Source organism: Ornithorhynchus anatinus, chromosome 7, assembly GCF_004115215.2.
Source record: "Ornithorhynchus anatinus isolate Pmale09 chromosome 7, mOrnAna1.pri.v4, whole genome shotgun sequence".
In the NCBI taxonomy this organism is placed as follows: Eukaryota; Metazoa; Chordata; class Mammalia; order Monotremata; family Ornithorhynchidae; genus Ornithorhynchus; species Ornithorhynchus anatinus.
In genome coordinates this window covers 36,902,499-36,914,578 of record NC_041734.1, presented here as the reverse complement: position 1 = coordinate 36,914,578, position 12,080 = coordinate 36,902,499, and the positions used below count along the sequence as shown (strand labels likewise).

The 12,080-nt window shown below is 41.8% G+C and overlaps 1 protein-coding gene across 10 annotated transcripts in view; it reads left to right on the top strand.

The window, feature by feature from the left end:
* Positions 1 to 12,080, top strand: part of HDAC4 (histone deacetylase 4) — a 516,681-nt gene that overhangs the window by 469,517 nt on the left and 35,084 nt on the right. For all 10 annotated transcript variants that reach the window (XM_029068939.2, XM_029068943.2, XM_029068940.2 and 7 more), the window contains 3 exons: positions 2,140 to 2,227; positions 7,175 to 7,294; positions 10,276 to 10,373. In XM_029068939.2, the coding sequence (XP_028924772.1) occupies positions 2,140 to 2,227; positions 7,175 to 7,294; positions 10,276 to 10,373 (306 nt within the window). The remainder of the gene's footprint in view (positions 1 to 2,139; positions 2,228 to 7,174; positions 7,295 to 10,275; positions 10,374 to 12,080) is intronic.

Sequence of the window (12,080 nt, the reverse complement as noted above, 5' to 3'; positions counted from 1 at the left end):
ATAAACCCATGCTTTCAATGAGCTCGCCTAACATTTAAGGTGATTAAAGGGAGAAAAAACATTCTATCATTTTCATAATCTTCAATGTGTAGTAGATTGTCTCTAGATTTAAAAATTTAGAAGTTCATGTTTTGCATTCCAAACATTTGAATGATGTGGCATTTTGCCATTTTTATATTTTGAAAATCCATCCATATAATGCACAGAATAATTCTGGGTTGTCCATTAAATGGGTGCTCAATAAATATTGATGGTGATGATAAATTAGACTGAAGCATGACTCTACCACCCCACCTATCAGTGGATGGATATTAAGAGGAGGAATAGAGCTATAAATATCATTGTGACGGGTCAAGCTAGTTGTCAAGTTAGTTGGCTTCTTGTGCTTGAAAAGAACTGCTATGTACCCTTAATAGCATATCTTCCCAAGGTGAAAATCACACTGACAGCTTCCTTGCTTGGGAACTGTAAAACTGATTATTGGCTTTGCCTTCAGTAAACTTTTCAGTCACCTTTTATTAAAAAATTGAAGATTGCCCTTCTCTTTTTAGGGTTTTACTTTGATTATGTATTTTAAAGGTTTTTCCCACATTAGAGATATATAGATATATATATTTATACCTTTATATTTAGGATGTAAAAGGGCAAGAACATGCCTTCCTTTCTGTCTGTCTAGACCCTAAATACAATTTTTATTGAGCTTTTCCCAAACAAGCACTATGATCTTGCTACTGATCTTTTGGGATGGGGGACAGAGACTGTATTGTAAGAGTGTAGTCTAAAATGCTACTCTTAAAAGTCTGAAGCATCATAGCAGATGTGCTTAGGCCAGATCCCTAAGGCTGGTTCTGTTAGTTGAAGTAGAGGGTTGTCGTCACCTTGAGAATTGGGATAGAGACCTCAGAGTCAGTTAATCAACAGTATTCATTGAGCGTTTACTGTGTGCAGAGCACTGTTCTAAGCACTAGAGAGAGCACAACACAGCAGAGTTGGTAGATAAGTTCCCTGCCCACAGCAGCTTAGAGTCTGGTTGGGGAGACAGACATTAATATGAGTAAATTATGGATATGTACATAAATGCTGTGGGGCTGACGGGGAAGTGAATATCAAGGGCTAAAGGGTATAGATTCAAGTGCATAGGCAACTCAAAAAGGAGAGGGAATAGGAGAAATGAGGTCTTATTTGGGGAATACCTCTTGAAGGAAATGTGATTTTAGGAAAGCTTTGAAGGTGGGGAGATGAATGGGGAAGAACCAGGCCTAAATATCTTGGTACTCTCACTAAAAGGATATGTACTGTCCTTTTCAAAGGCCAGTCAGTTTGGGACATAATTCAGGGTGGGGATTTTTATTTTCTGTCAAAGCAGAGGTGGTGTCTTAGCTGCATGTCACAGCTGGAATCACCTAGGCAGAGACTACAGACACTTCCAGCCCAAATGAGAAAGGACAAGGAAGCCACTTGCTGTAAACTTTTCCCTGCTGGGAGTGATAACCAACACCTTGGACCTGTCAGGAATCTTGACCAAGGTGTGGCAGGCGGGCTCCAGTAAGCTTTTTCACCCTACAAGTGTCAGCAAAGGATATAACTTTCTGAGAACGGTCTTTGGTTTGGATGGCTTCTTTTTTTTTCAAATTTACAGTTAATTCACAGGTTTATTCCTAGAAAGTCATTGCTCCATAGGGAATATGTCTAAGAAATGTAATTCTGCAGTTACATGGAAAATCATGACCTCTCTGGTGGTGTGCAGCCTGGGCACTGCCCCAGAGAGCCAATGGCAATTAGTCAATTAATTGTATTTATTGTATCAATTGTGCTTACTGTGTGCAGGGCACTGTACTAACCGCTTCGGAGAGTATAACCCAACAGTATAACAGACACACTTCCCTGTCCACAATGAGCTTACAGTCTACAGAATCCATCAGAATCGGGACAAAAGCAGTGACAACTCCTCCCAGCTTCAGTTGCTGAGAAGACCTTTCCATGAGGCTGATCCCATCTGTACCTGTTAACTGAGGGTGAAAGCCACAGGAACATTCACCTATTGAGTGGCAATGCATGTATTAATTTCACTAGAGATTATGTTAAAACTAAGGGTAACCCTTCTTTTTCTTGTGTACCTCTCCAAATATTTATTTCCAGGGGCTTCTGCTATTTTAATTCTGTGGCGATTGCAGCTAAACTTCTCCAACAGAGACTGAATGTTAGCAAGATCCTTATAGTCGACTGGGTGAGTGGAACACTTTTGCTCACGAAGTTAAAGCTAATCTGGCATCACTGTTAATTAAGCAGGTGCTTAATTAGGGCTACCAAGTAGATTTGAAGGGAAGATTGACTCCCAAAAGACATATTGGAGTCAGAGATTTGTTATTTGGGCTTCCTGGAACCATCTTGGCATCTTTGGGGCATGAGACCCTAAAAATCAGAAGCAGATGGCATTCCTCACTGCAGTTTCAATATTCATCAATCTCTGTGCCCCCCCTGCTGGTTTTATGTTATGACGTTTACTCCAGCATTTTAGAAACGTTACAAGCTTCGAAGATAACTGGCAGATATCTGTGCAAACACTGAAGCAATAGCTCCTCTTTGCTTAAAGGTTTCTGCAGGAATGCTAGCAGTTTGACAAGTTGTGCCATTTTTCTCGTCTTACTCTGAGAGAGCATCTTTCCAAAAAAGTTGTACCCGAGGCCAGACTTCTCCTTTTGAGAAGTTCATAGGTCCTCTTTGCTTCATAGGAAAACATCCTCAGTAGTGAAAGGCAAGTACAGAAGATCTTTGACATATTGTTCCTTTCTCTGCCTCGGCTGTGATGGGGATCCACGGTATCTCCCTCTCAGCGGGATTTGTTTTCCCATTAGCACTGATAGGTTACTCTTAGCGTTCCGCATTCTATCATCACAAACCCGGTAGCCAGCCACATTCAGAATGATGAAGAAGTGCCAGAAGACTTCAGGTATCCTCTCAGAATCCATACTTAAAGAAGCAAGGTGAAAGCTGAATAGGGAAACTAACTGTTTTACTGCTCTCAACTTGAAATCAGCATCCTTCTGACATGTTGCAGAGAAGCAGCATGGCATAATGGATAGACAACGGGCCTGGGAGTCAGAAGATCATGAGTTCTAATCCTGCATCTGCCACTTGTCTGCTCTGTGTCCTTGGGCAAGTCACTTCATTTCTCTGGGTCTCAGTTACCTCATCTGTAAAAATGGGTATCGAGACTGTGAGCCCCATGTGGGACAGGGACTCTGTCCAACCTGATAAACTTGAATCTGCCCCAGCGTTTAGTACAGTGCCTGGCTCATAGTAACCTCTTTACAAATACCACAATTATCATTATTATTATTATTAGAAGAATGTCATTAACCATCCACTCCAGGTACGACAATGTAACTTTGAAACTAAACACCACAGCCGGAATAATCACTACAGCCTGACAGGCACAGAGTCCATTTGTACTGTATTTAAAAACCTTACAAAAGCATCTGAAACACCCAAAAGAACAGAGTCTGGGCACTTCTAAACAAATCAGAAATTAATCCATATTGTCAGTGATCTAGCCAGTTACATCACAGCCAAAAGTGCCCTGTTTGACTCTCTAAGCTAATAATAATGTTGGTATTTGTTAAGCGCTTACTATGTGCAGAGCACTGTTCTAAGCGCTGGGGTAGACACAGGGGAATCAGGTTGTCCCACGTGGGGCTCACAGTCTTAATCCCCATTTTACAGATGAGGGAACTGAGGCACAGAGAAGTTAAGTGACTTGCCCACAGTCACACAGCTGACAAGTGGCAGAGCTGCGATTCGAACTCATGAGCCCTGACTCCAAAGCCCGTGCTCTTTCCACTGCGTCACGCTGCTTCCCAAGCTGTTGCCATCAGAGTGCGGAAGGGTTGTGTAGTAGTCTAGTCCTATTTAAACTATTCTTTAATCAATCAGTGGCATTTATTGGGTGCTTACTATATGAAGAGCACTGTGCTCCACACAATCATATTTATTGAGCATTTACTGTGTAGAGCACTGTTCTATGTCTTTGGGGCAGTACAATAAAACAGAGTTGGTAGACATGTCCCTTGCCCTCAAGGAGCTTCTGGTCAAGAGACAGATTGGAGGTGGAAAGTGGAAGGTGTATCAGAGTAAGGCACATGCAGACAAGGGTGGTGTTTTCAGTAGTTAGTGCAGTATCCCCAGATAATCACTTTTTTTACTGTTCCTAGCAAGTAATAATAATAACGATGGTATTTGTTAAGCGCTTAAATGTGCCAGGCACTGTACTAAGCTATGGGGTGGATACCAGCAAATCAAATTGGACACAGTCCCTGTTCCATGCAGTGCTCACAGTCTCAATCCTCATTTTACAGATGAGGGAAATAGAGCACAGAGAAGTGAAGTGACTTGCCCAAGGTCACACAGCAGAGTGGCAGACTTGGGATTAAAACCCCTAATCTTCTGACTCCCAGGCCCGTGCTACATCTACTATGTCATGCTGCTTCTCATTGCTTCAGCAAGTGCCCGACTATAAAACCACCTCCCTACTCCCAGCCCACAACAACCACTGCTTCAATGAGGAAAGAAATCATTAACAAGACACATCCATCACCATTCTCTAAGCCATCCCTCCCGGCACCAACCAATCATATAAACTGAGCACTTCCTGTGTTCAGAACACTGTTCTAAATGCTTGAGAAACTACAGTACAACACAGTTGGCAGACATGTTTCCTGTGTCTTACACACAAGCGGCCACTACGAAGGATGCCATCCCTTCTGGGCAATGACTGATTATGATAATTGTATTTGTTAAATGGTCACTATATGCCAATCACTGTACTGAGTGCTTGGGTAGATATAAGATAATCAGGTCAGACACAGTCCTTGTCCGGCATGGGGCTCGCAGTCTGAAGGGGAGGGAAAACAAGTATCAAACCCACATTTTACAGATGAGGAAACTGAGGCACAGAGAGGTTAAGTGAGTTGCCCAGGTCACACAGCCAGCCAGTGGCAGAACCAAGATTAGAACCTAAGTCCTCTGACTCCCAGGCCCATGCTCTTTCCACTAGGTCAAGCTGCTCCAGTTGCCATCACCTGGTCCTGCAGTTAGGAGTGATATGATGTGGAGTTGTTACTCTTAGAGAGTGAAGGAATAGGTAGAAAAATTAAAGCCTGAAGAATGTAAAAGCCCATTCCGATGAGGAAACCAGTGAGGAAGGAAGGATCAAGGGAGCTCCACTACCCAAGAAAGCCCCCCTTTCTTGGGTAGCGAACCCATAAAAAAGGAAAAAAATGGTTTATCTTATGGTTTTCTTGTTGTTCAGATCCACCTAGTTCACTGTTCTTGAATGCCCCTTACAGAGTCTTAGCAGTTAAGATTCAATAATGGATATGGCCGTTGAAGATAGTGAGAGGGTGGAAAACAAAAGTAAAATGAAAAGTCTGGGAAGTCTGCACAAGCATCAGCGCTTCACCTTGGTCCATGTTAACAAAGAGGTCAAGGACAGGGGGAATCATTGAAGAAAAAAATAGAGTGAAGGTTTGTTTAGGTCAAGGACAGGGGAAGTCATTGAAGAAAAAAAATAGAATGAAGGTTTGTTTTACCCTAGTGGTTGTGTGGTCCTGGGCCTGGGTCCAAAGAGACTGACTTTCTACCACCTTTTGTAGCCAGACCCACAACTAAATCCTACATCTTCCTCCTTGGTGAAAACTCATTGATTAAACCCATTATGAACACAAAGATACCTTCACACTCTGCTCCATATTAATCAAGAGGTGTCGGGGAGGGGAGACCCTGCTTCCCCAGGAGGCCCCTTTCCTGGGCTGAACCACTGGATGGATGTGAAGGGCAAAGAAAAGGTAAGGCTTAGAGAAGAGGCTCAAGTTGCTTGCTCCCTCCTGCTGCCTGGTCCTGGATCAGGTATGGCATGCTTACCAGAGATTTGGGAGTTGGAACAAAATGGAAAATCAGCCAATTTTCTGGGATATTCCGTGAACTTTCTGAAACTGTTCCTCTATCAATCAGTTACAGTGCTCTGCACACAGTAAGCGCTCAACAAATACGATTGAATGAATACTGAGTGCTTACTATGTGTAAAGCACTATACTAAGCACTTGGGAGAGTACAGTAAAACAGAATTAGCAGACACATTCCCTTGTCTATAGTGGAAAGAACACAAGCCTGGGAGTCAAGAAGTCTCTATCACTTGCTGCTGTGTGTCCTTTGTCAAGTCACTTGACTTCTCTGTGCCTTGGTTTCCTCATTAAAATGGGGATTAAATACCTGTTTTCCCTCCCCCTAGGTTTAGTAATAATAATGATGACATTTGTTAAGCACTTACTGTATGCCAAACCCGGTTCTGTTTGAACCCCATGTAGGGCAGGGAGTGTGTCAGATCAGATTGTACTGTATCCACCCTAGCACTTAGAACACTGATTGATGCCAATGTTTGATGAATAATGCTTAAATACCACTATTATTGCTATCACTATTATTATTATTTATTATTATTCCTTGTTTAATGACAGTTTGAGAAGAATTGAGCATTTTTCTAGTTTTCAGTTCACAGGGACTATCTGATCTGCTTATATTCTATCTATTCCTGTGCTTAGCCTAGTCCTTGGCACATTAGTAAGCACTTAACAAATACATTATTATTGTTATTATTATTATTAGTGAAGTGAATGATAAAAATGGAAATGATCTCGACTAGCTTATCAGGAGAGTCTAGGAAAGTAGCATTTAGTTGCACACTCCTGAGCTTACTTCTTTGTTTGAAGTAGGACGGCACTGACAGCTTCAAGAACACTCATGTGGTGACTCAGATTTATGTCTAGAGATCAAGGCTGAACCAAGAACCCCCCCAGCTCACTTTGGAGCCTGTCAGCAGCAAGGAATCAAATAAAACGACCAGGCTCTGCCCCTTCCGCAGGCCTTTAGGAACACGGTGGTTTACCCTGCTTCTTTCAAACCCGTCACCACTGAACTGCCTCCTCAGGGGTTCTATGTAGGCACCAAAAGAGATGAATGGTTATTGCTGTTTCCATATTGTTATTACTTATTAGTGTTATCCTCTTTGCAGTTGGGGAACTGTGATATAAGAAACCACAATTCATGAAATATAAAACCTCTGAACCAAGACCAACGGCGTCCTAATCTCTACCATGTTTTGTTATTTCTATTCTTCAAGGATGTGCACCATGGGAATGGCACTCAGCAAGCTTTTTACAATGACCCTAATGTTCTTTATATTTCACTACATCGCTATGATGATGGGAACTTCTTCCCAGGGAGCGGGTCACCTGACGAGGTAAGAAAGTCTATATATATTCAGATTTTTTCTCTTTGTAATCTGGCACAGGGAATTTTTCCATTCAAGGAAGTCCTGCTCTGTCAAAGTATTCACAAGTTAGAATTAACAGAGATTCCGAAGATTGCTGGAAAAGGTTGGGGGGCCTGTAACTCAAAATGGAGGGTTGTTGGCAACAAAACATTGCTTCTTTACTCTAGCCTTCGAAGAATGATTTTAAAGCATTTGGTTCATCAGAACCAAAGATGTTGGCGTGAATGAAAATTGTGATCAAATTGCAGACAGCGAGTCCATCTTATTTACTTTGGCATACTGTGCATCATGATTTACAGACATAGTAGCAACAGTATAAAGAATGGAAACAGTATAAGGGCGTCTGTTTTTACATTTATTAAAAGCCCTTTTATTGACAGGCATTATTTCCCATTTACAATTGCTTGATACTTCATCTTTATCCTTCTTTTTCAATGTTGAGAGTTGTGGAGTGTCATCCTAAAATAATGCCACATTTTTGCAGTATGCAGAGTTGACAAGCCAAAAGTACAGTCGTCATCCAGTGGCAAAGATGTGCTTGTTATTAGTCAAGTTGGCATTTGTGAACTCTTGTTTATGGGTAATAATGGGGAAAGCTTTCTTATCCATCCTCCTAAACCCTATATTCCCCACTCAAACATGCACTCTTGGAGTTAATGCATTGTTTTTTGATGCTGGAGTCCTGCATTTTGGGAGGCTTTTATGCTGAAATATAGCACTCTAGAAAAAAGCAAACCATTTTCTGAGAAATATGTATATAGGCGATTCAAATTCCCCTGGTTAATTAATCAGTCAATGATATTTATTGAGCACTCACTGTGTTCAGAGCCCTGAACTAAGTGCTTCAGTCAATCAGGCATATTTAAGAAGCAGTTACTGTGTGCAAAGCACTATACTAAGCGCTTGGAAGAGTACAATATCAGTGTTTGTAGATACATTCCTTGCCCCTAATGAGCTTCAAATACCACCTCTCCAGCCCTGATATTTCTCCCTCTCTGCAGTCTTGCATTTCTTCCTGTCTTCAAGACATCGCAACTTGGATGTCTTGCCATTACCTCAAACTTAGCATGTCCTAAATAGAATTCCTTTCTTCCCATCCAAGCCCTGTCCTCCCCCTGACATTCCTATTACTTCAGACACCACCACCATCCTTCCTGTCTCACAAGCCCATAACCTTGGCGTTATCCTTGATTCCTCTCTCATTTAACTCACATATTCAGTCTCTCATTCATTCAAATCCTGTCGATTCAACCTTCACAGCATCACTAAAATCCAACTTTTCTTTTCCATCCAAATTGCTACCACTTTAATCCGAGCATTTATCCTATCCTACCTTGATTACTGTATGAGTCTCCTTGCTGACCTCACTACCTCCTATTTCTCCCCACTGAAGCCCATACTTCATTCTGCTCCCCAGATCATTTTTCTACAAAATCGTTCAGTCCGTCTTTCCCCACTCTTCAAGAATCTCCAGTGGTTGCTCACCCTCCTCTGCATCCAAACAGAAACTCCTTACCATCGGCTGTAAAGCACTCAAGAACACTGCTCCCTCCTACCTCATCTCCTTACTCTCCTACTACAACCCAGCCCACACACTTTGTTCCTCTAATGCCAACCTATTCATTGTATTTTGATCTCATCTATTTTGCCACCGACCTCTCGCCCATGTCCTGCCTCTGGCCTGGGAAGCCCTCCCTTTTCCCATCCTACAGACAATGACTCTTCACATTCTCAAAGCCTTATTGAAGCCACATCTCCTCCAAGAGGCCTTCCCAAATTAAGCCCACATTTCCTCTTTTCCCACTCCCGTGTCACCCTGACTAGTTCCCTTTATTCACCACCACCTCCCTCACAGCCCTACAGGACTTATGTGCATACCTGTAATTTATTTATAATTATCTGCCTCCCCCTCTAGACTGTAAATTCATTTGGCAGCAGGGAATGTGTCTGTTATATTGTGTTGTACCCTCCAAATCACTGAGTACAGTGCCTTGCACAGAGTAAGTGCTCAATAAATGAGATTGATTTTAACAAGCTTACAGTCTAAAGGAGTAGCTTGGGAGTGTACATTACAAAAAAGTTGGAAAACACATTTCCTGCCCATCAAGAGCTTACAACGGGTGAGTCAACATCGACCCTTTTCTCTGACAAACTGCACGGCAACGTGTGTGTGGTTCCAATTCCACGGCATTTAAAAATTTTTAAAAGATTAACTTTGAAATTCTTTTGAGTCCTCCCCGCCCCCCAGAACTGTTCACAACCAGATCCTCAGTGTTGGTGAATCTTCACCATTACAAAGCAAGCGGCTCAGGTGCAAAACCAGCCAACTCAAAGGCCAGTTTGGGTCAGGGGCTGCATAACTGCATTGGTTTTGTCCAGTTTTTCCTTGCCACCAGCTGAGGGAGCTCTCACTTTGAGCATAAGGCCAATCCTTTTGTGTTTCTGCGGAGGAGTGTCTGCCCCAAGCTGCTGTACCATACCATTAACCACTGGATCCTATTTTTGACAGAAAAGTAAGGTAGAACGTAAACCTCTGAGAAATCTTCATGCAAAATGTCCAAGCCTTCTCCCACCTCTTCCGCCCTTTCCCTCCCCGCACTCTTGTTTCAGATTCATTGATAACATTTGCCAGGCACCGTGTCAGATTAAACTTTGTAAACTGCAGAGTGTCTGGTACAATGCCATTCAGCCCGGAGCTGCTCAGTAAACATTTGTTCATCATGACTCATTTTAATTGCATGAATTTGAGATGAAGAAGAATAACAGGCAACTTATAAAACTGTTTTCCTTGGGATTTCTTGGAAAAAAGAGAAATGTCCATATATTGGGGCCGAGTAATCACAGGACTTTCTCAGAAATAGGTTTGGAATCTGATTTTTAAAAATTTGGCTGACTGAAGGGCCTACGTATTTATTATACTTCTTTTTTTCTTTCTCTGACTTTTTTAGGTTGGCACAGGACCAGGCGTTGGCTTCAATGTCAATATGGCTTTTACTGGTGGCCTTGATCCACCAATGGGAGATGCCGAGTACTTAACAGCTTTCAGGTAACACTCGTTTAGTTTTGTAGGATGGAATGAATCAAATCAAATCTCATCAGCCTTTGGCTGTGATTTGTTTTTCCCTTCTCAGTAATTCATATTCATCATTTCCCCTTTTAACATTTTCATATTTATGTGTTTGCCCAGTGCTCAAGGTGGGCTGGTTGGAAATGAAGCAGCGTTGGTTGAGGGAGGCTATCTTCTGTCTGGCATTCTGCAGTTTGCAGAAGTGGGGAAGGGAGACAGCACCAGAAGAGGTCCCGTAACTGAACTGAGACTAGAACCCAGGTCCTGGATACAGGCCTGCGTTCTTTCCACCAGGCCACACTGCATCTCAGTAAATACTTTCATAATTTATATGACTTGATGGCAAAGCATTACGAAGTTGTAAACAATTTAGTGGCACCCCCTTCTTCCCCGAGTTCCATTTTCGTTACCCATGTTTTATATGAAAGTTAGAACAGCTAACAAGCTGCTGTAAAAACATCCTATTTTTCTTTTTTTTTTTTGCTACGTAGTTTGTAGACAAAGTTATAGGATTTAGAAAAAGAAACTAGTGATTTGGGAGATGGTTTGTTCTTCATAACGTTTGGAAACTAGGTCATTGTAAATTCAGATCAAACTGTTGTTCATCTTAGAATCTTTATTTTAATTTCTCCTCTCGTGACCGTTTTCAGCACTGTCCTCTGATCAGGCTAAATGAATTTGAGGCTGTTGCCATCAGTCAATCAGTGGTATTTATTGACTGCTTACTTAATGCAGAGCACTGTACTAAGCTCTTGGGGAGTTCAGTACAGTTGGTAGACATGATCCGTGCCCTCAAAGAGTTTATGATGGAAGACACACCAATTTAGGGAATCAACTGTGTATAAGGAAAGGTACATTAGTGCTCTGGGGATAGGGATGGGGGAGGGAGTACTTAAACTCTAGCAAGTAGGATTAAGTATACGGAAGAGGTTATAGGGAGGAAAAATAAACTAGAGAGATGAACTAGAAGTAAACTAGGTCCAGGCAGGCTTCCAGGAGGTGGTATATCAGTAGGTGGGGAAAGTTGGTGGTGGTCAGATATGTAGGAGAAGGGAGTTCAGGCAGAAAAGAGGGTTTGAGCAAGGGGTTAATGGCAGTGAGGCGACAGCGAAAGACATTGAGTACCTTGGAGTGTAAAAGTAACTCTTATAAATATTTGAAAACTTGCTGTATATCTAAGAATATCGTTTTGTGAAATCCCATTGCAGCTTTTCAATCAAGGAGAAATAGTAGTCCCTTTTTAATTTCCCCAATTTGATGCTCTCCTTAAAATTAATTATTCAGTTGCACAAATTAGGGTTTCAATTACCCAAAGTGGCAGTAAGTAAATTTGCTCAAAGCTCGATCAAACTCTATCCTTGGGTGTGAGTAATTTGACTTATTTTGAAAGATAGGCCCTTCCTCATTCTGGGTTTTCACAAATCTCACTGGATTTATCTGCAGAGGCAAAGATAAAGCAACCTTTTTTTTTTTTTGGTCGGGTGTTTTAAAAGTCTGTTCTCAGAAGCATAATTAGCTTTATTGCAACTCCTGTTCACATTGCCTGGCTTATGCACTTGCATACATGTATCAGTACATGCATGTAATCCTCTCTGATCTTTTGGCACTTATTTATCAAAAAAAAGGAATTAAAATAAAGATAAATCCTCCATGAGAATGGACTTTTAATACATCCTGTATTTTGAG